Source organism: Ambystoma mexicanum, chromosome 7p (genome assembly GCF_040938575.1).
Source record: "Ambystoma mexicanum isolate Mex_15411 chromosome 7p, UKY_AmexF1_1, whole genome shotgun sequence".
Lineage (NCBI taxonomy): Eukaryota > Metazoa > Chordata > Amphibia > Caudata > Ambystomatidae > Ambystoma > Ambystoma mexicanum.
Window position 1 is genome coordinate 103,939,864 of NC_090939.1, and position 24,390 is coordinate 103,964,253.

At 47.6% G+C, this 24,390-nt stretch overlaps 1 protein-coding gene across 4 annotated transcripts in view; it reads left to right on the forward strand.

Moving 5' to 3' along the window:
- The window catches only part of GRAMD1C (GRAM domain containing 1C), a 2,017,351-nt gene that overhangs the window by 434,130 nt on the left and 1,558,831 nt on the right, over positions 1–24,390 (forward strand). For 3 of the 4 annotated variants that reach the window (XM_069635884.1, XM_069635886.1, XM_069635885.1), the window contains one exon: positions 21,297–21,465. The exons of the other annotated variant lie outside the window; for it this stretch is intronic. In XM_069635884.1, the coding sequence (XP_069491985.1) occupies positions 21,352–21,465 (114 nt within the window). In that variant the 5' untranslated portion in view covers positions 21,297–21,351. The remainder of the gene's footprint in view (positions 1–21,296; positions 21,466–24,390) is intronic. 4 annotated transcript variants of the gene reach the window in all.

The following is a 24,390-nucleotide window of genomic DNA, read 5'->3' on the forward strand; positions in this document are numbered from 1 at the left end:
GGGGCACAAGGCATGTATGCTATACATGCTTGCCCTAGAACCATTAGCAATCAGCCTCAGACAACAATACGGGGAGATAGGGATCCACACGAAGGGGGGATTGCACTTGATATCACTGTACGCCGATGATATGTTGCTATACCTGAGCTTCCCAGAGGAAAACTTGCAGTATGTCCTGGAAGTGATGGAACACTACGCGACCCTTTCAGGTATAGCAGTAAACCCTAAAAAGTCAAGCAGGTTCCCCCTGGGAAGATATAGGGGGTCCCCACAGGCTGATCTACCTATCTTGCAGATACCCTGGCAGACTAGAACTTTCAGATACTTAGGGATCGATATACATCATACGGTCGCAGACGAATATAAGTACAACACAGAGAGGGCCGTGGAAGGCATCGAAAACAGCATGGGGTTCTGGGCGAAACTCCCCCTGGCCATGGTGGGCAGGGCGGCCCTGCTCAAGAGGGTGGTTCTGCCCAGGCTGTTACACTTTCTCACGAACATTCCATACATGCTCCCCAAACGCTTTTTCACGAAACTCCAGAGCCTATGCAGGGGCTTCATATGGCATAATTCTAGAAACAGGGTGGCCCTATGGAAGCTGCAGAACCCGTATGATAGAGGGGGCATAAACCTACCCAATTCCGAGATATACCACCTGGCAGGGCAGCTTCAGTATGTGGCCAGATGGCTGTCGGAAGGAGAGACGGCAGAAGCAAGATTGCTAAGTAGGGACTGTACCCCAATCTTTCTAAGAGAACTAATATGGCTGCCTAAATCAGAGATGCAAGTTCGTGCGAGACTGCTGGAACTAGGCTGGAAAACATGGCGCAAAGCATGCCAAGTGGTGGGAAACCCGACCCGTGCTCCGCGCAGGTGCCTCTGGTGGCGCTATGCAGCGAGGACACGCAAATGATAAAGGGGATCCGGTAAATGATGGGAACCGATGGGCTTAGTGACCCTTGGAGACATATGGCAAGAAGGGGAGGCTCTAGACTTTCAAAAGATAATGGAGGTCACAGGGGTACACACAGGACAATACATTACATACACCAGAATCATCAAACGGGTAGGAGAAAAGTGGTCCGAGGCAGTACTAGTAGGACAGCCTGACACAGTCATTGAAACTATGTACGATATCTCGGAGGGCGGGCACGAAATATACCGAATTTATGAATTACTAATGTCCAGAGTGGGTAAGGAGTTGCTCCAACTGAGGCAGGATTGGGAGGAGGAGGTGGGAGAACCTATGCAGGATGGGCAATGGGGAAGAGTCCAGAGGTACCACAAGGTGTCCCCGGAATGCAGCAGATCCAGCTATATATTACCCACAGGGCATACATGACCCCCAGTAAAATCGCTAGGCTTGAAAACCCAGGGACACACAAATGCCCTAAGTGTGGGGAGGTGGATGCCTGGATGATTCACATGTTCTGGGCGTGCCCGGAGGTGGGAAGGTTCTGGGAGGAGGTTAAACAACGCCTGTCCCAAAAGGGTATCAAGTTGGAGGTGGAGTCAGTATGGACATGCATGCCGGGGGTCTTTACTAGACCACGTAACTTAAAACACATCAGTAAACTGAAAGACCTGGCCTACATCCTGGCCAAACGGAGAATCGCCATGGGCTGGAAAGTAGCCCAAAGACCCAGATTAGAGGTGTGGTGGAACGACCTCCTGAAGTGGGCAGACGCTGAGACGATGGCACGGTATGAAGCAGTCAGCAGGGATGGGAGGAGGAAGCAGGACCCCTGATAGCATGGAGGCCAATGGTAGCTATGATGTCGGGACTCTTCCCAGGTCGAATCCAGTGAAGATGATATGCCTGAAAACAGTAAAGGAGATAAAGTAATGAACTTTAAGGCATTCAAGTAGGAGCTTGAGTTAAGGGGGCGGGAGGGGGGAGGACTGTGAAGCGTAACATGCAAATGTGAAGACGAGATGTGTATTTATTGAAATGTCCTATATGTTGGTTAAGTTGGATGTGTTGTTTAAAATAATTAAAAAATATATATATATATATACACTGCATGTAACTATGCACACATATATACATAGATATGCAACATCGCACCCACGGCATGTCTCCTAGACTCGGGTGGGCACCATTGGCTGGGTGCTTACCTGACGTCACTACTGAACCTGCAGCCATGTTGGATTGAGCAGTGTCCTCATGACAACAGGGGACCCACCATGCTCACCGCTGCGCTCCGTGGCCTCGCTGCTCTTTAGGCCTGCCACCTCTGCAGTGCGTATGCGAGACTCAGGCGGTGGGTCGCTTACCTTCACCGGAGCAGCTCAACAGAGCAGCCTGGGATTTCTCCACCTCCCTCCCCTTCACCCGGTTTGGCCTTTGAGGCTAACCCAGGATTTAAATCTTTACTGCTAAGCAGGCTTTCATCTTCTTCACTTCATCTCCCGGGCTCTGCTCCTTGGAACCGCAGCCCTGGAGGGCTTCATTGAAGGGCCTGCCTTGCTCGCCATGAGGTGGGCCTTTGGGGGCCGGGCTGTTCTTTGTGGTCCCAGGCAGCCCCTGACGCGCCGCTTGGGCCACGTATGTCTCTGGGCCTACCAAATTTGGCCCCTTTGCAGGTCGACAGATGACATGGCTCAGGGTGACTAGTTGCCCCTGTCTTAGCAACTCAGCCCCTCAGGAATCAGTGTCTGGGGGCTCCCCCACGTGCCACCCAGAGCTATTTGATGGATTTGGGCCCTAGGGGTCTGCTCAAGGCAGCAACCTCGCAGGTAAGTCTCAGTCTCTCGCTCTGTCTTTCTTTCTCTTTTTCTTTTTTTCTTTCTTTCTCTCTCTTTCTCTCTACCCCCATCTCCTCTTTCTCTTTTCTTCTCAACTTTCCGTTTTTCAACTGTCCCTTTATTTATTTCTTCTTTTTATCCACTTTGTATTTTTTTTCTCTCCCCTACCAAGCCCATTCCTGGGGAGTTCTATTCCTTTCTTTTTTCTTTTAACATTCCATCCAGCGCCATGGTGGACTGGATGGATTCTTCCAAAACTCACACACACAGAACACAAAGAAATAAACAAACACTACACTTTAAAAAATAAACTTTGCTACGCTGGTGGCTGCATCTTTCTTTCTAGCTGTTCCCTCAGAGGGCAAGCATGTAGCTGCACAAACCGGCTAAACAAGCATTGACAAAGACACTAAAGTCATGTTTAAAACCAACATTGGCAAAACCAACATGTTTGGATTGTGCATAGGTTTTAAGCTTTTGCCCGGAACTGCTATTTGATGCTCAGGTACTTGCACCATTTTGCATCTACTACCAATAAAGGTTAGTTAATGCTATTATGGCGGTGCCTTGGAAGTGCTTTTCCCATGCCTACACAAAAGCCCAAACTGTTGGCATTGCCAATGATTGTTTCGAATGGATTGTGTCCTCCCATGTATTCCTCATCTTTGATATATTCCATTCAGCCTTGGCTGCATTAGAAATATTTTCATAGCAGAGGGCGCTGTGCATCATGGATCTCGTGTACCTCTGCAGCCCCGTCCGTTCTCGAGTATGACGTAGACGTCTGTACATATTGCATGCATCTCGCCCTTTGCCTCAATTCCGTTTCTCTGCATGCACAACACGCTTCAGGCGGTTCATTACCGTTTTCTAATGGTTTTTCTTTGAAAATGTCAACTAAAATTGGCATCAAGAGGTGTGCGGACTGGGGGGACGAAGATATCTATCATAGACCCACACTGTATCTGCCTCTGGTGCCTTGGAATTGATCACAAGATTGAACACTGCGGTTCCTCTCTGTCTATGACAGGAAAGGCCTTGTAGGAGAGGAAGCAGATTCGCACCCTGGGAAGGCCCCTTTCCAAATCCCATTTGACCACTCCTCCAAGAGGAGGTTGTCAGACAAGAGAAGTTCACCCTTTGGGTAACTCCTCAAGTGGATATGTTTGCATCCAGTGTCAACAGAAGTGCTGCTTGTTCTGCTCCATGGAATTTCCTCAGAGAGGAGCTCTGAGAGAAGCGTTTGTAGTGGACTGGGAATTTCCCCTTTTGCCCCTGTCATTCCTCATGTCATCAGGAGGTTGAAGTTCGGGAAGCCCATGATTCCCATTGCCCTGGACTGGGCGAGGAGAATGCGGTACCTGGACCTTCTGGGCATGTTGATCTGCCCTAAAATGTATCTTCCTCAAAGAGGGGATCTGCTCTCGCAAGAGGGAGGTCGCATTCTCTACCCAGAAATCTGGACCCTGAACATCCAAGCCTAGTTTCTGAGAGGTTAAGATACAAGGATTTGGACCTTCCAGAAGACGTAAGGGAGGTGTTGCTTTCAGCCAGAAGACCAGCAATAAAGTCTCTATACCACTGCCACTGGAACAAGTTTTGCAGCTGGTGCAGACCAACGAATATTGACCCCTTCTCTTGTGACACAGCAGTGATGCAGTCCTTTTTGCTTGATTTAGCCCATCAGGGGCTACAGGTTGCGACGGCAGAAGCATATTTGGCAGCGTTGTCTATTTTTAAGCGCTCACCAGAGCAGGGATTGTACCTTAAGGTCCCTATTGTGATCCAGTTTCTATAGGAGTTAACTAATGTCCTCCAGCCCCCCCCCCCCCCGTCCCATTCATTGTACCAGTCTGGGATCTAAACCTGGTGCTAAAACATCTCATAGGATCTCCATTTGAGCATCTCCATTCATGTCCTTTAATGATGCTGACTCTCAAGACTGTCTTTTTAACGGCCATTACCTCGGCTTGTAGAGTCAGCGAGTTGTGCAGTAGCACCTGGAGCATATCAAGTGCTAGACAGGATTACCACAATAACTGATTTCCGGTCCAAATAACCAGACAGACTCAAAGAATATGGCAATGTACTACTTTAGTATCAATTCAATAAAGTGGGGAAATCTGGCAAGCATAACAAGTCGTAGCTCACACACTTTTTTTTAAAAAAACTTTATTTTAAAAGAGAGTTGCATCAAAACAGAACATCACAGGCTTAGCAGTACACTTCAAACATTGCACCAAGTCAACATTCCCGGCACATCAACCATTGTTTTACTGTTCAGGGTGTTATTGGGGTTGTAAAGTCATTGTCTGACACCATATTACACAAGTAGCTTCTGAAAGGTGCCCAAATATCTTTAGGACGACATGTTGCCAAAACAGTTAACACAAATTGCTCTTTGCATTCATTCACCATCGTGAGATCCCTGAGGAAGTTTTCTTTACAAGGTGCATGTATAGATTTCCAGCATTTTAAGATGCAGCGTTTAGCAACAGCACATGCCACAATAAACAATCGTCTGGTGGTCTCTGACATTTTACCAATATCTCTGAACAGATATTTCAGTGGAAAGGGGGATGCAGGAATAGATGTAATCTCTTCCAGGACCTCTGCAACAGGAGGACATGACCAGTACATGTAATACGCACTTGTGTCTGGTGCATTACATTTCAGGCATCTCCCCGTGCAGCCCTCCACAAACTTGGACAGTTTACCAGGGGAATAGTGTAACTGATTAAGTATTTTAAATTGAATCAGCCACAACCTGGAGTTTAGGGAGACAGACCTAGTAAGCTGACAACATCTGAGACATTTTTCATCACTCTGTGTGATCCACAGGTCTCGTTCCCAGGTTGCTTTCATATTGTTACAGGAGGTTGTGTATGATTGAACTAGTGCGTACAGGATCGAGACCCCTTTCTTTTGCCGTCAGCCACTGTGATAGCCCTCGTGCATTCGTGTGTAGGGGGTTCTGCAGGGAAGGTTGGCCATTTAGCTGCGAACGCGATTTCATGCGGTGAAAATGGAATCGCCCGAGTTGCCCACTGCCCATTGTGTCCACACAGTCCTTCAGCTCAATGTATACACCCTCCGGGAACATATCCCGCATCTTAAACTGCCTAGTCCGGTCCCGCAGCTTTTTCAGTGCTTTGTAGAACGTGGGAGCAATATTGAGGAAGTTCCACAACAGGATTTCTGGGTCATATGGGATCTCTAGTCCAATCCTTTTGTATATCCTAAACCATGCGTGGACGGTGGCACTCACTGGATCAAACTTACAGGAGTCTTTGAGATTGGACCCAAATATAACTGATCGAATATCAGAGGTGGAGGCTGCAAACCTCTCTATAGGGATATGTGCAGCCGTATCCTCCGGGTCAAACCAGTGTTTGGCAAATTGCGCTTGAGCCACTAGGTAGTAAATTTCAAAATCCGGGGCTGAGATGCCACCCTTCGAGACAGGTTCAGTCAACTTGGTCCATTTCATTCTGTCTGTATTCCCACCCCATATGAACGTGGTGACTAGCGATTGGAGTTTCCTAAAGAAGGTTTTACCGGGCCAGATGGGTATGTTGTTGAAACAGTAGAGTAGATTGGGGAGGACTACCATCTTAAGGAGGGCCGCTCGGCCATACAAGGAAACGGGACAGTTTGGTCTACAGCAGTAGCTTAGTGGTTAACGACTGTAAAAGTTCCTCGTGATTATCCGTGTATAATGTCAGTTTATCCTTGGATACTAACACTCCCAGGTAACGAACCCGGACCGGAGACCACTTGAACACCCCCCCACTGTCCCCATGGCAGACAGATCTTTGGTAGCTGGAGCAAGGGGAAACAATGCTGACATGGACATAATTGTGTGTATTGGGCGAATATATTGATGTCTGTCATAATTGGGTCCAGGTTAGTTTTGGGGTCTCGGACATATAGCAACGTATCGTCCGCATACAAAGAAATTAGTTGAGGCGGTCCTGTCATTCTGATACCTCGATGCATATGATGTTGCCGGACAAATTCCGGCATGGGTTCAATTGTAAGGGCGAACAGTATGGGGGGAAAATGGGCAGCCCTGTCTGGTACCTCTACCTAAAGAAAAAAGGGAGGAGATAGTATGGTTGGTGAGGATCCAAGCTTCTGGGTCCGTGTATAGGAGTCGGACACATTTGATGAAGTATTGACCCACTCCAAATCGTGTGAGCACTGCAAAGAGATATTTCCAAGAGACTGAGTCAAAAGCCTTTTTGGCGTCTAAGGCTGCAATTACTGCATCGGCCTTAGGGTTGATCTGAGACATTACTCCAAAGAGATGTCACAGCTTTAAAGCTGTGGATCTCGTACGGATAAAACCTGCCTGGTCCGGGTGGACCAGGGGGGGCATATGTGGTAGAAGCCTGGTCGCGAGTATTTGGCAAAGATTTTAGCGTCAGTATTGATCAGAGAGAGGGGTCTATATGATGACAGATCATCTGTTGGACGAAATGGCTAAAGAAGCATGGTGATAATAGCCTCTCGCATGGACGCTGGGAGTGAGTCCTGTGCCATCACCTCCTCCCATACCTTCAGTAACATAGGGGCCAGTTTGTCTTGGTATTCCTTATATACTGCGCCTAGACCATCAGACCCGGGGGCCTTACCAGATGTTAACGCCTTTATAGCAGATATGACCTCATCTAGTGTTATGGGTAAGTCAAGTGCAGACCTGGCTTCAGGGACAAGAATAGGGAGTTCGATACTCTGCAAATATTCAGTTATCTCATCTATGGTCTTGGCATCTCGGTTGGTATAAAGGCTTTTGTAAAAATCCACAAATATGGTGTTAATGTCCACCTCTCGATTTACCATCTCACTAGTTGGAGTCTAGATACTAACAATTGGGCGTTGGTATGCTTCTGTTTTAAGCATATTTTCCAGGAATTTCCCTGCCTTGTTGCTTTTGCCATATCTACGAGCTCTGACGGGAGTGGCTATGTATAGAAGTTCCCTATCGGCCAGTTTGTTAAACTCACCTAACGCTTCGTGCATCTTTGAAAGGGTCTCTTTATTATGTAAGGAGTTATATTCTGCCTCCAGCCCTGTCAGTTTAGTTTCCACTGTCCCCAATTCCTTCCTGATGGCCGTTGGCAGTCTGGTAGACTTACCCATAATAATGCCTCGTGTCCACACCTTAAACGCCTCCTATAATATAGAATAGGTGCTGACTGAGCCCTCGTTTACTTCAAAGAATTCCTCTACCTCTGCGTGTAATGCTTTGCATACAATGGGTAGCGCACACACTCTTGAATACATCTTCTAAATCTTAGTTGCACAAAGGTTTTATACCTCAATGTATGTAAGCTATGACATCATCCTATGTGGCAAATAGTTCAAACCTATCCGGGATAAGTTATGGGAACATATATACCTATAGCTTGTTTAGGTGTTAGTAGCAATATTGGATGCCCCTTATCAGGTAGACACACCTGGAACAACCTCCTACTACGTATAATACAGATAATAGTAGAGTAATAGCAGTGGATCGGCTTCTGCAACAGTGTACGGTCCACCATCACATAGGCCATCCTGATTGGTTGGCACTCTCTTCCAACCTTGGACATTCGGCTTGTAAGTAGCACGTAAGCAAAATTAAACCCCAGTGTGGAGAACACCGTCAAGACAACTGCCCACTTGGCCAATTAGCCTACCGTCTCCCATCAGTTACGCCCTAAACCAAGGCCTCTTCTTTGTAGTTGACCTCGCTGACTGTTATCTTCTCCGGAACTTTAAAGGGAGTGATGGTACATTGCTATATTTGTCTGGAGCAGGATTGTCATTTCACCAAAATGCCAGGGGTAGCGGAATTGACATCAAATGACCCTTGACATCTGATGACATCACAGGAAGTGATATCATATGACCCAACCCCGAAGTGACATCATGGGGAGCGATGGAACACAACCTTTCACCCCTTGACAAACAAGTACAGAACGAAAAATATGGTTACGATATCACTATAATGTGATCTACATTTCAAACAAGAATGGATCACCATATGTATAATTGATATCAGTGTGTATAGGCCCATATTACGAAATTACTGTGTATACTCCTACGTCCCGTCCCCTTTCCTCCATACTTATGGGACATCTCTCCGTCCTGTGGGACGGGACCGGAGCACTTTGTAAAAAGCATCCGAAATTTTGCAAACATTTTGTCCTTCCTCTCTTTCTTGCGTGGGGCCCGGCACGCGGCCGTAACCCCGCCCACCTTGGTTCCGCCCTGCGCATCGCCCATCAGTCCTTTTCTTCGCTCGTTCGGGACTGGACGCGCAGAAGATGTTCTTCCTTTTTTTCCTCTCTGGCTCTCGCTAGCGTCGTGTACTAGTCTGTCTATGTCGTTCAAACTAGACTTTCCAGATTGTTCATAGTGTCAGCCGACGCTTCGTGAGGGCGGATCCCCATCCTCTTTGTTTAGAGTGTTTGGGTCCGGATCACCGTTGGGACTCCTGGTTTTACTGTGATTCCCTTTCAGTCCGGGCTCTTCAGCGTCGGTTGGAGCGGTGGGAGGAGTTTTTCCGACAAACTCCTCCGACAAACTCCTCCTTTGCATTTTCAAGCGTTCATCGACGAAAAGAAGAGACGCCCGGTAAGTTCTTTACTTTTCAGAGCACCGGGCCGGGAGGGGCATTGATCGCTCTGTCACCGGGGTTCGCCCTGAGGTGCCCGTTGGGCCTAATAATTATACCGGAGTATTCTCTGAGGGTCTCCGTAAGGGGCCTGTGGATACCAGAGTACACTCCGAAGCCCCTCCTGTGGGGGCTGCTTGTAGACACAGTTCTACTGAGTTGTGTGGTACTGGAGCTTGCTCTGAGGCCCCTCTGTCGGCTTCCCTCAAAAATAAGACCGGGGTTCACCCCGAGGCCTCGGCGGGGCTTGGTGTCACCGAAAGGATGTTCAAGACCCGCGCCAGTAAGGCTGTTACCGGACCTGGGTCCGAGGTCCGTCGCACAGAGGCTAAAGTTACCAACATTTCTGAGAGGCCTGGCAAGGCCTTATCGGGGAAGGTTGTTTCTCACCGTTCCCGCTCTTGTGGCGACGCCAGATCTGTTTAGGGGGCAAAGAAGGAAAGTTCTTCTTTTACCGGCAGTGCCGAGGGGAGGCTGATTTGGTGATTAGTATGTCTCAGAAATCATTCCAGGCCACATAGTACCGGCTCAGCCGAGGTTCTTTATGTTAAGGCTAATGTTAAGACCCCTGATCCATCGACGGGGACCCCTGCCTCACTTCCTCACATGCCGCAGTTCCCCTCAGGTGATGACAAAATGGTGCCCGTTCCCACCACCACCACCGCGGCGGCCAATTTGGGTGCTACCCCTACAACTACGCCATCGGCCTCAGGTGTAGGGCTTGGTTCCGTGGGTGAACATAGAGTTCCTTGTGCGCATCCTTATCCACCAGTTTGATTGGAACGCTCGGATGCCACTTCCGCACAATGTTTCGTTGCCTGCGGGGGTCGGCACCTTTGAATTATGTGGATATGTCGGTGGAGGGGCCGGTGTGGCACCCTTCCCCGTTACGTCCCTGGAATTATCCTCCTCATGAGAGGCCTCCTCTGGTTCCAAATCAGTCCCCGGAGGATGCCTTTTTCGGCAAATTTCAGACGCTTATGCGTACCGACCCCATGAGGGAATATTTCAAAGGGCTTTTTAGGGATATATGTCCACCCGCGCCTCCGGCTCCACCCATTCCTCTGGTGGTTCCGCCGGCGCCTCCCTTGCCTATGGTGCCTTCCCCAACTCTTCCACCTTTGCCCCCATAGTCCCCTGTGGACAAGGCAGCGGCCGACACGGTTCAGCAGGATTCTGACCTGTCGGATGACGCGCAAGGCGATCAGGACAACAAGGACCTGCCCCGCTCTATTAGGGCTTTTCATGACCGGGTGCTGGACATGTGCTTCTTGGATGTTCTGGTGCCCGAGGCACCCGCTCCGCAGGAGGGCGTGCTTTCTGGGGCATTCACCCTGTCTCCTTTGGAGCGTCCCGGTCTGTTCTTGCATAAGGACGTTCTGGCCGAGGTCCGCAGGGTCTGGGTAAAGCCACATTCTGGACTTTTAGTCAATAAGAAAATTGACGTGTGATATAGGCTGAATTCTTCGGAAGAGGTGGCCCTGTCATCTTGTCCGCCCCCCTCCTCCACAGTGGTGGCTGCGGCCACTTTGCAGTCCAGGCCTGCAGCATCCTCTTCTAAGACGGCTACTCAGGTTCTGGGAAAGGAGGATAAGCTCCTTGACTCCCTTGGGAGAAAGATTTTCGCCAACTCGGCCTTGCAGCTCAGGCAGGCCAATGCCGAACTGGTGTTAGTGGGGGCTAATATGCAGATGTGGAAAGGTCTGTCAGAGTTTGAGGAGTTCATCCCGGCCGAGAATCTTGAAGATTTTAAAGCGGGATTATCCGACGCCAGGGTCTTGGCCCAGGATCTCCTGGAGGCTGCGGCTCATCATGTGGACACCTCGGCTCGGGGCATTATGCTGGGGGTTGATACCTCATGGCAGGCGGGGCTGCATGCCACCAAATTCTCAAAAGTGGTGCAGACAAGGTGTTGGACCTTCCTTCGATGGTAAGGAGCTCTTTCATTCTACAACAGATGTAGAGCTGACCAGGATGAAGGATAGCACTCAGACAGCTAAGTCCTTGTCGGTCCTTGTTAAGACCCCTTTCAAAACCCAGAGCCCGTTGTCCCAAAGTCGACCCTCCTCTGGCCTTAGGGGCTTCTTAGACTGGAAATCTCGCAGAGTGGATACCCCTTTGAGGAATAACCGCGGAGGCACAACGGACTCGGTTTTTCTCCCGCTCCTCAGGTTCATGTGGCACGAGAACCCGGTGGGAGGACGCATTGCGTCTCATTGGGAGGCGTGGCAGACCATCACCGAAGACAGATGGGTCTGGGCAGTCGTTCGGGTGGACATCCGCTTACCCCTACCCTCTACCCCACTCTTCAACCCTCCTTTTCAGCTGTCGGGCTCGCCCTCCCTCAGAGCCGCGGTTCAGAAACTTCTAGACCTCAAAGCTGTAGAACCTGTTCCCCTTGCGGAGCGAGGGGAGAGCTTCTACTCCCGGCTGTTTACGGTGCCCAAACCCAACCAGGCTGGCCCGCGCACCATCCTAGACCTTTCCCAGTTCAATCTTTTCCTACCCCAAGAGACATTCAAGATGATCACGCCCAGCCAGATACGGTCCTCCTTGCAGATGGGCGATTGGCTCAGCGTGGTGGATCTTCAGGATGCATAGATGCATATTCTGATTTGGAATCCACACAGGAGATATCGCCATTTCTCTTTGGGAGGGGAGCACGTCCAGTTTCGAGTACTTCCTTTCGGCCTCAGCTCTGTGCTGCGTGTCTTCACGAAGATGTCTGTGATTGCGGCCTATCTTCGTCTGCAGGGTATCCATGTGTATCCGTATTTGGACGACTGGCTCTTACGCAGTCCTTGCCCGTTGAAAGCAGCGGGCAATCTTCAGTCTCTCCTTCAGCTCCTGTTCCATCGGTGAACTGGCGGAAATCTTCCATGTCGGTCTCGCAGGACTTGATTTTCCTGGGTTTTCGCTGGAACACGATCGACTGCAGAGTGTACCTGACCGGGGACAGAATGGCGGATCTGTTAGCCACGTGTCAGATGTTTGCGCAGTCTGAGAGTATGTCGGCCTTGTGGTTCCAGAGGCTTCTGGGCTTCATGGGCTTGTGCGTGTTGGCTCTTCCTCTTGCTCGTCTCAAGATGAGGCGGACTCAGATGGCTATTCGGAGTTCTTGGCGTCAGGCTGTGGACCCCAATTCCAAGCTGATAATGATTCCGGCTTCCATGAGAGTGGACCTGGAATGGTGGTCATCTCTCAGCAACCTGTCGGTGGGTGCGGGGTTCCAGGACCCAGCCCCTACGGTGACGATCACGACGAACTCCTCCCTCCTGGGGTGGGGTGTGACGTTAGATCCTCTTCAGGTCTCGGATCTCTGGTCACCTCAGGACAAGCTCCTCCACATAAATCATTTAGAGCTTCTGGCGATCTTCCTAGCACTCGGGGCGTTCAGACCGATCATAGCCAACAAGGTGGTCCGCATACTCACGGACAATGTGGTGTCGATGTATTACATCAACAAGCAAGGGGGAACCAAGTCTCCCCCTCTCGTGGACCTGTCCATCCAGATTTGGGAGTGGGCTGTGCTTCATGGTGTTCAGCTGCTTGCAGTGCACATTCCGGGCCAGCTAAATGTCGCAGTGGATGCCCTCAGCCTGCGGACAGTGGTCCGCTACGAGTGGGAGTTGAAGGCGGAGGTCCTCTCATGGAATTTCTTGCATTGGGGTACACCGGAGGTGGACCTCTTCGCTACGGCGGTAAACAAGAAGCTTGCTCAGAATGCCTCCAGAGGGGGGCTGGGAGCCTCCTCTCTGGGGGATGCTCTCGAGATTCCATGGCACAACATGAGAGCTTACGCCTTCCAGCCTCTGCCTCTAGTTCACCGCGCAATTTGGAAGCTGAAGAACTCGGTGAACTGTTCCCTTCTACTCATAGCCCCGTGGTGGCCGGCCAGGTTTTGGTTCTCAGAACTTCAACACCTGACGGTGTATCTGCCGATCAGGTTACCAGTGACCCCCGATCGTCTTCATCAGGTGGAACAGCAGATGTGGCACCCCGGCCCACAATCGCTCAGCTTGGCGGCATGGTGCCTGAGTTCAAGTCTTTAGAACATCTTAACTTGTCTGCAGATAACATGCGTATTATCCAGGCAGCCAGAAAACCCTCGACTAGGTCCCAGTACAGAAGCAAATGGCTCAGGTTCTGTCATTGGTGTTTAAACAGGCAGTTGGACCCAAGGAGGCCTACAGTTGACACGGTTTTGTCCTTTGTACACTTCTTAGCAGAGTCGGGTGTCCATGTTCCGTCATGCAGAACTTACCTTTCAGCAGTTTCTGCTTACCTTTCTATGGACCAATGCTCTTACTCTGAGTAATCCAGTGGTTAAGAGGCATTTTGCAGGCTTGACACGCCTCTATCCTCCAATTCGTAGTCCGAACCTGTCGTGGGATCTAAATGTAGTCCTGAGGGCGTTGTCATAAACTTTCGAGTCAATGGCCACGGTGGAACTCAAGTACCTGTCCTGGAAAGTGTCCTTTTTGGTCGCCGTTACGTCAGCAAGGCGGGTGAGTGAGCTCCAGACCGTGTCGGTGGAGCATCCCTTTTTGGTCTTTCACAAGGCAAAGGTAGTCTTGCGGATGAATCAGTCGATCTCCCTGCCGGTCTTTTTTCCAAACCCTACCTCAGAGGCAGAAAGGGTTCTGCATTGTCTCGATGTCAGAAGGGCTCTTAAGTTCTATCTGGACCGAACTTCCGAGTTTAGGAGTTCTTCTCAACTGTTTGTGACTTTTGGTAACCCTCAGGGTAAGCAGGCATCTAAGGCGACTATTTCTCGGTGGATCGCCGCCTGCATTATGGAGTCTTTCACCCTCCAAGGGCTTTAACCTCCTAAGGGTATTCATGCACACCTGGTGCGCGGGGTAAGGCAGCCGTGGTTGCTTTTCAGAAATATGTCCCCTGGGAGTCCATCGCTAGGGTAGCTACTTGGGCCTCCCAGTCTGCTTTTTGTAAGCATTATTGTCTTGACATGAGCTCAAGAGCTGATGCTCAGTTTGGTCAGGCTGTGCTGAAGAACCTTTTTCAGTAAGGGGTATTTCCATCCACCCGTAGTTCCTGTAAGGAGTGCTTGGGAATCTCCCAGAAGTATGGAGGAAAGGGGACGGGACGTAGGAGTATAACCAGGTTACTCACCATAGTGACCACCTTACTCCTAGTCCATAGTCCCCTTTCCTCCATACGCCCGCCCCCGTCCCCTCTAATAAGGTTCCTCTGTTATTGCCAATAGGTCTCAGACCTGGCGATAGAAAAGGACTGATGGTCGATGTGCGGGGCGGAGCCAAGGTGGGTGGGGTTACAGCCACGTGCCGAGCCCCGCGCAAGAAAGAGAGGAAGGACAAAATATTTGCAAAATTTTGGATGCTTCTTACAAAGTGCTCCGGCCCCGTCCCACAGGGAGAGAGATGTCCCATAAGTATGGAGGAAAGGGGACTATGGACTAGGAGTAAGGTGGTCACTACGGTGACTATCCTGGTTATTCAAGCAGATGTCCGCCAAATGATAAAGATGTGTTATTGTAAAGCACTTACGCTTAAGCGATTTATATAGAACAAATATACATACAATATCACCCAACCTGGGTTGGTACTCATTTATCGACCTCAGAAGGATGAAAGGCTGAGTTGAGGTGTTTAAGAACAGACTAAATCAGTGACTCACACCCTAAGTGTGCCACCTTTAATGAGTCTAGCAATTATTGTATAAAATTTCAGAAAGACACATGATTTGTTATTCCTATTCTTTCTCAAAGTGTTAACACTTGTGCAGCACCCTGTTTTTTTTTAAAGAGGTCTGAACATGAAAGTCAGCCACTCCATAAACAAAGAGCCAGGAGCTTACATTAAATTAAAAAAACGAACCCTTTAAAATAAATTATTTTAGGGGTTGCAAGGAGGACCACAGGGGTAGCAAGGGAGACCACAGGGGTCGCAGTCGCGACCCCCAAATGACATCCCTGGTCTGGATCGTTATGAATAGACCTTGTTTTCTGGTCTTGCACTACGTGTGAGGAGACCATGATTTGTACATTTTATCCTCCTATTTAGTGCTATTTGATTCGATTACACTGGTGCTATTGCTCTCCTTGCCCTCTGGAGACTTGGTTGCTCTGTCTTGCATATGCTTTCTGCATCTTTAACTATCCACTACTTGGCGCTAATCTAGGAGAAATATGTCCTATGTACATTGCTTATCCTTTGCAACTCCTTGTACCTTGCAATTGCTTCTTGCTGCGGCATCCTTGATCCTCGGCCAAACAAATATTGCTTGTTCTTAAGTGAATCTGTATTTCAGCACCTGTTAGCTCTGCAACCTTGGTCCCTTTCCCTTGTATTTTTAGCTTACTTTTATACGAAACAGACATCCATCTTTTCAACATGGCTACATTACTCGCATTATATTTTCTAATGTAGCAAGCTTCTATAGGTCTCCTCTTCCTTGCGTTTCTCCCTATATACATCACTCCATCTCTTCTCACTTATCTTCTAGTTATGTATGAGTTCTTCGTATCCACTTGTTTACTTTGCTCCTTCAGTGACGTCTTCATTCTTCGAGTATTCTTCTATTTCAGTGCGTCCTCCTCTCTTTTCTTCATGACATCACTTAACACCTGTCAGACTTCACTTATAGCTCTTCTATGTCCAGTAGTGTCTGCCGATTTCCTTCTACCACATCAGTTCATGGGTGCATTCGATACGGTTGTCTGAGCGCATAACGCCTTTCATATTTTCGATGCAATATTGGGATCATACCAGGTGTCATACACAGTGCTTTCCTGCTGCTCTTCCAATATGACGGGCGCAGGGGTGGGATCCCTGTTTGACATGTAAATCTGCTTCTCTGCAGAGGTGCAAGCCTTATCTTGTAATTCTCTGTTTACCACCTTTTAAAAGAAAAAGGTTTTATTGAGGTTTCACCCTTCCTTTTTATCGGAGTTGGTTTCTGAATTTCATATGGCACAGAAGATTGTGCTTCCTACTTTTTACCCACCTCTGCATCCTTCCAAAGAGGAGGAGAGGCTTTATCGCCTAGATATAAAAGGGCATGAAGTTTCTACTTCAACCGTCTGGCAAAATTCAGATAGGACGATCAGCTTTTTGTGGGATATGCTGGTCACAAGCTGGGTCAACTTTTAACCAAGCAAACCATATCCCGTTGGATTATTCTATGCATTTCTGAATGCTAAAACATGGTGGGCAATGATGTCCTTGTTGGCGTACGAGCTCACTCTCCCAGCAGTGTGGCTACTTCTTGAGTTTTGCAATAGGGGGTGCCAGTGCAGGACATATGTAGTTCTGCAAGCTGTGCTTCTCTTCATACCTCCACAAAGCATTATTGGCTGGATTCTGCATCAGGTCAGGAGGCAAGTTTGGGAAAGCTGTTCTGCACAGCATTAATGAAAAGTAAATTCTGTGTTCCTACCTTCTTCAATACAGAGCTATGGGAGTCTATCAAAGATGAGTAATACATGGGAGGGCACAATTCATCGTAAGAAAAAATGCCTTGCTCCTGATAATGGTCTTTCATGTGGATGTTCCTCCCACGTATTTCTCATTGCCCTCCTAACCTGCCCCTCTACCTTTGGGAGAATTTCCGTGTATTACACCTTCCTCTCTTCCAACACTGGGTCATGTTCTGGTTTTAGAGACGCCTGTGCATATGAGAGAGGAATACTAAGACCATATGTAACGGCCGTAGTGCGTGCAATTTATACTGATGTTGACGACGTACTCTAGAGCAGATGGGGGCGGCTGAGGGGATTCGAGAACCACAACGCACAGCACCCTCTGCTGTGAAACAATTTCTGAAGCAACTGATGCTGGATGAAATATATCAAAGAGGAGGAAGACGTGGGAGGAATATCCAGTCGAAAGAACAATACCAGGGCTAAGTAATTTGTTCTTTTTTTGCAGTCTCCCCTAAACCACCACCTATAGCTTTGCTCTAGAAGAGTCACACCTCTACTGAAAAATGTTGTGCTTTTCCTGTATTTGTTGGCCATATGTATTTTAATATTTAGTTAAGTATTTCTCTTTTGCTATAAGTGGTTTCTTTTTTCCCAGAAGGGGACTAATACAGGTCTGTACCATGTTGGTAGCTCTCCTTTTACTCTCTCACCTATGATCCTACTGTGCCTATTTCTTTTAAAAGTTGTGGCCTCTTAAGTGGATCGAACAGGCCTGTTCAGACCTTGCCAATAATGTGTGCAATGGTTGCAGTAGGGGCCTTTTGAGATGTGGCTATAAGGTGGCGCTTTAGCACCACCTATAAGCCAAAAGTAATGCATTGGAGTACAGCTAGGCAGAGATGGCATATGATGGACACAATGCTTGTAGGTGTTTGGTTATTAAACCATCCATTGACCCCCCCCCATATAGCCATGCTAATCCCTGTGGCCATTCCTATTCATTCCTGCCCAAAACAAACCCTCCTGGAATCTCTAATTTATCAAGCCTTTCACTCAACCATTAAACTTGTCCCTCAAAGTGCCTGCCAGGGTTTTTTCAAAGCAGTCTTCTGCGAGTTAATGGTATAAATGGTGCTGTAAACTAGCCACGGATGTAATAAAAATGTCTTAATCAATTCTGCCTTTAACCACTTGATTTATAAGCAGCATGCGGGTCCTTCACTGAAGTCCTGTTAAAAACAAGCATTTGGAAAGACAACAGTTTCAGCTTGTGTATAGATATTAGATGGGCATTTGTCAGACACTGCTTTCATATGCCCATGTATGCGCACCATTTGCAAGTTGCTACCAATAATTAACAGTTATGTTTATACGACAATGCCTGGTAAATACGTTACCACAGCTACACATTTCAAAACTGTTGGCATGGCCAATACTTGTTAGTGTGATTCACCATGTACTATGATGCTCCTCAATATTTGGGAACTACAAGCTTCAATAATGAAATGACCCCATTGTTATGTTTACAGGCATACACCTTACTTGACAATGCAACTTGCTTCATCATGTACCTGTGGGCAGTTTAACAACATAAGAGTATGTGTGATTATAGTTGGACCTCCAGATTCTATTCACTGTATCGTCACCCCCAGGGTTGGTGTCAACTTATGCTGGAGCCCTCCAACAACCTGTGAAGAGAGGGCAGTGGACACCAGTGCAACCAACACTTTTCCTTCTGCTACGGTGGAGAAGAGCGAGGAAAATTACCCTCTAGGCCTCAGCACGGTGCACGAAGCACCCATAGTGTGGCTCTGATACCTTCACAGCTGCACTTCTGATGCCATTTTCTGGCTTGGCCTACAGAGTTCTGATGGGTTGCTTGAACAACCTGAATTGATATCTTGTTCTCTCCTCCTTCGTTAGACCAAACGTTTACTGCAATTGAGGTGGTGGCCTCTCTCAGGAGGTCTTGAGCAACCCCAAGGACCTCTAAAGTGTGCTGCCACCTCAAAGTGACCACACTAAGGAAAGAAGAGTAGCGCTTCCTAACTGGAGTGCCACTGCACCTACCCTTTGGCAAAGATCATGAAAAGAAGGCAGCAAACATCCAGCGGTGGATGGAAGTGTTGTTCTACTGTGACGAAGTATTGTGGCCTCGTCAGGAGGGGTAGGCAACCCTTCTATGACAGGGGTGGGTGGCCTACTAGGGAGCAATCTAGAGACAGCCCCCCCCTGGAGGTAGGCATTGGCAGCAGAGAGAGCCAGTGTTAAGCCCTGCAGAAGGAATTGAGGAATCACCCTGGGGCCAACAATTTGACAGATTTCTTGTCATGATCTCCAGCACAACATGTTTAAGATTTGCAAACTGAGCAAATGAACCATGCATGTCCATGTCCATTTGATCAACACAGATGTGACAATGTTATCCATGTCAGTGGAAGAATTGACAGAAACATCTATACAAGATGAGTTTCAAGCTGGTGGCTGGAGCTATATAATCTGGCTAGTGGAAACCGCACTTAGTCACAGAACCAAAGTCCACCATACAAGAGTTCTGGAAAATTCATCAAGAAATGTCATACACATCCAAAAGCCTTCTACTAATAGATTGTTGCAAAGTGTTGCCAGCAGTGTTAAATATTAAAGTAATACATCTGCTCACAAGGTACATTGATTTCCAGCCAAGACAAAGGCGAGACATGGGTAAAAAAGTATGGTTCCTGGACCTTGAGAGTGGAAAATCTCATTGATGGCTGTATCCGGTGTCAAGCCATGGATGTCCCTAACCTTCATCCTCCAATTGAAGCACCACACCAGAGCTCTTTTGGCACCATCCTTGTAGTAATTTCCTAGTGGTAGTGGACTAGTGGTCTCTTTACCCTGAAATAGAATTTTTGCAGTCCACATTGGCTTTTATAGTAACCCAGTTCATAGAAAAAGATCTTTGCAAACCATGGGTTGCCTGAGGAAGTGCAGACAGACAATGGATCCCTCTGCCCCTTTCAGGAACAGCAATACATTAATTCTATGGGGACAAACCCGACTAATATCACCAGCATGGACAAGAGTCAATGGTGATGTGGAAAGGTTTGTGGGACTCTTAATAAAGAGCTTTTGGATTGGCCGAGAGAAGAGTATGGAGAGAACATTATAACAGTTTCTAAGAGTGTATCGCAGCACCCCTCAACCATATACTGAGGTAGCACCGGCACAGGCATTCTGATCAAAGGAACCTTGCCAAACCACCTTCTTGATGTGTTCCCCAGATAAAAAATACCACGTACAGCCCAAGCAGGTGACCACTGAGGCAAAAGAAAGTCAAGCTGCTGCACAGTACGCACACCCCTATATGTCGAAAAGGAGGTTCTGGTGAAAATGGTCCTCCTACAAATGAATTGTCTACCCTTCAAACTCGTTCCTTGGACAGTAACAGAAATGAAAGGATAAATGCTGATGCAACACAAGTGCTGATAAGAAGATGCAGTGCTGTTAAGAGACTGTAAACTACCATGGTGCAAATGGATCCAAACCGTGATGGAGAAAAGAATGAACAAACGACGCACAGGGATCACTCTGGCAGGGCCAGCAGGTATCACTGATGGCCTAACACCACCACAACAACCAATAACAGCTCAGCAGCATGGGGCACAATAAGAGCCGACACCAGACCTTCCAGAGCCCTCTCCAGTAGAATCCATATGTTCAAAGAGGTGTGCATGATCCAAGCCTCAACACCTTAGAAACTACGTAATGATTGATCAGTGTTACAAAAATGTTCTTGCACTACAGCCAGTACTGATGGTACATCTGGTTATGATTGACTATAAAAAGTTATTTTGAGTAGTTTGAAATCCCGTTAAAATAGGAAGCATGCTATGTTTACACATCTACAAGGTTTATGCAATATGAATGAGCACGTACGGAATCAATACATTGGCTACCTCAGGAACGCTTGGGCAGTCTATTGGCAACATGAGAGAGTTGTGTGATTTATTGCAAGTGCTCCACTTTTTACTTGCTGCACCATCACCCCCATAAGGTCTTCCTCATCCCACCGTGGGGCCATGCAACCCCTGGCAGTGACCGATGATCTCCTTCCTATGTGATGGCCATATGCCACCGGTGTTCACCACCCAAGTTGCACTTGATCGCCTTGCTCTGAAGACTTTGAGGATCACATTTAATGCGATTAAGATATTACTTGAAATTGTTCTTGCCTAAAATACCTTTCACAGATGTAGCATGAGTGACTCGTAATTAGAATGCCACACCCTTTTATCAATTGCTTTAAAATGTGCAGCTTCATTGAAAAAGCAATACAATATTTTTGTATGCAGAAGACTTTTTCACATCTGCTTAAAATATATTGTCGCTGTATTGCAGAACAAGCCACTCTGGAAGAAGAGCAGGAAAGATTTATTTAGCTTTTTCTCTGCGCATGTTTTCTGAAACCTTCTTTATTTTGTTCCTCCTCAGCCTCGTCAATTAGAGGTTCTCAGAAGAGGGGGGTGGGACCGGAGAAGGGGACATCATGGCCATGGTGCACAGGCCTGTCAGCACTGGTGGCGGAATCGAGGGAAGCCCCCTGTTCAGACGACCCTCTCTGGAGCCAGCTAAAGGCAATGAGGAAGAGCAGAAGGCTAATGTAAGTACAAAACTTCAACCAATCCCCAGCTTCATCAATGTGCTGGTTTATTATCTGTTGCTAATGGCACAAAAGTGGGTGTGGGGCAGAGCCGTTCCACTGGGTTTCCGTCACCAAAACCGATTTAATCAAATGGCAAAGCATTGTGAAAACTTTGGGAAGAGAGGATGAGGCAGAGTTTGAGCATGAGGAGAAGACTGTTGGAAGAACCCTACAGTGAGGTGCCCAAACATAAGTGGACATACATTCAGAAAGACAGAAGACTCGATACAATAGGAAAGAGAACAAAATACTCCTGGTATAAAAAGAAATAGCCAGTTAAAGTTAGATGAGACTTCGACACACTGAAAAGCACCAAAGCCTCAAATACGGAAGATTGAACGCTCTGCCATATCATGTGATCTTCAGGTAGAGGCACGACCGTGCTCAGACCTAAAACTAGAATGTGATCATCACAGCAGCTCTTGCCGGAGGATTCCGTGACTGTTTCTAAAGTCCTGGAGGGTAGAAAGTGAGGTAATCTTCTACAAAAGAACTTGTCAGCCTTCAAGAGCCATAAGAAAAACAGTGAGTTTGGCTAAGTTGCAAGAGTCTTTGTTTTTTTGTTGTTGCGTTTAGGCAGTTGAGGCACTCCTGAAGTGCCCTTAAGAACAACATTGTCTTTGATTTGTTGGCTTTGTTCAATACTACTGCTTACACTGTGCCTTTGCCAGGCTTTTAGCATGTTTTCCACAGTTTGCGGTACTGCTATTTCATTTTCCTTCTATGTAGGGGACTTCCCTTTTTAAAGTTATCAAGGCCTCACACGCTTATCTCCCTTGTTCTTTCTGTTTAGAAGTCTACTGGGATATGTATCAAACTGTGATATTATTTGAATATATTGGAACATTTATTGATGAACCTTCCCAGTTATGCAGTTGCCTGTCTAGGTGAGCTTTCCAATGCATCCCAATTATGCAACTTGTGATTGTTGTGCGATTGTAGTCTAAACATACACACAACGAGGACAGTTAAAGGCACATAATTTCTAAACCATTTTCAGCAATCATTAGTCAGAAAGCACTTATCTGGTGATATGAAAATATAGATCATGCATTGTCTATTATCAAGCAATGACATTAAGAACGGCAAGTAAATATGGAGACTGACGAACCTGGTCCTCTTATATGGACCATGCAGACTCTGGAGAACAGGGATGCCTACAAGCATAGCCGAGAGCGAACAAGAGCTGGCAAATGGTCGAATTATCTGGGTCTCTCAACACTGCCCAAGATCCAATCAGGCTCCAGGAACAAAACCCTCCCTACAACTCCAACGTTCATCAGTGAGCCACACCTGCGCTTGAAAGGGAACCACTGGCTCTGCACTTTGGTCGATAATCAGAGGAGAAGGAAAAGACACCCTGATACTTCCCTCACACTCCAATGGTGCCCAGAAAAGCACAGTGGAACAATCTGACTTTTTTTTTTAAACATGTTTATTTTAAACAGGCAGGTTCTGACAATACAGAGCTTAATCACTTGCGACATGAAGTATAAAGCAATACCATTCGACGCTCTTCCCACCCCTCCCTCAGGTCTTAAAGGAATGGTTCGGTCAAAATGTTTTATTGCCCCTACGGGTCGGCCATGTGTTTTTAAGCCTTAATCGCTCGATTTTAGAAAGATTTCCTATGGACCTTACCCGAGTTTTCATACATTAAACGCACGCGAAAACAGGCACCAGGGAGCCGCCATTTTGTGATAATCCTATCACTTGCCGCATCGCCCTGGCTGACCTGCTTTTGCGGCACTAAATCATATCCCCCACCCCTGAGCCTGACATTATCAAAACATTCATATTCCCCGCCTCTCTCCGTGACGTTACTGTGCTGCGTAGGCAAACGCGCCCAGTCGTCTTTGTTAGGCAGAAACCTGTGCAGTTCCCTCTGGGGACCACTGCAAAAGATTTAGGACTACAGGTGTTTGGCAGTAAACCCACTTGGTAGCAGTCTGTACCACACAGATTCACTTGGTAGCTGTGGCTGAGCAGTCAGACTTCCCTCAAGAAGAGTTAGGCAGTATACACAATAGGTCAAGAGAACACAGAACAAGTAAACACTGAGCAGGGCTTGGTGTAAAAGAGATATAATTATTTATTTAAAACCACATCTAGAAAAACACACAGGCACTAATAGTAAGCAATTCAAAAACACGGTCACTAAAAGATATACACTCCCTTAGAAGAATATTAGACAAGTCTTAAGTAAAGCCCCACTTATTTTCAGACAGCGGTGAGCGCTTAACGTAGATGGCACTCTAATAATTCGTTTTAAAAAGGGAGAGAAAAGCAGAGAATAAATTGAAACAGATCCCAACACTTTTTCACAAACACAACAAGAGAGGAAGGCAAAGTAACACCGTGAATTCAGAGTCAGTAGGCCAGATCCGCTTTAAGAGGATCAAAACGAAATGTGTCCAAGGTCACACGGTTGCAGTGCACAAAAGTCTTGTAACGGTTCAAAAAGGAGTTGGACCAAAGAAAGGGACCAGTTAGAGGGTCAAGGCGGCCAGCCCAGTCCAGAAGGTTAAGGGGTTATTACCTTGTAGCAATCTTTAGAAAGGGAGGCCTGGCGGACATGGTACCTTAAAGTGGTGAGAATACTCGAGTGGGGGCAGTTGTTCCTGGCAGCGGATGTCGGTGTTTTGTCCGGGGGAAGAGAGGATCTCGTCGGGGAGGAAGACAGGAGTCTGTTGCACTGCCAGGGAAGAAACCAGCCGCGGAGTTTCTCGGGTACAAGGAGTGGTCCTTTTATTTGCGGTTCAGTGGTAAGTGGCTATCCGGCCGCCGGGGTGCTTGGCACAGGCAGTTCGACCACAAACCGATCTGGGGTGCGAAGAAAGAAGGTAAACTGGTTGTGCCCACCAGTCACGGTAAGAAGCCTCT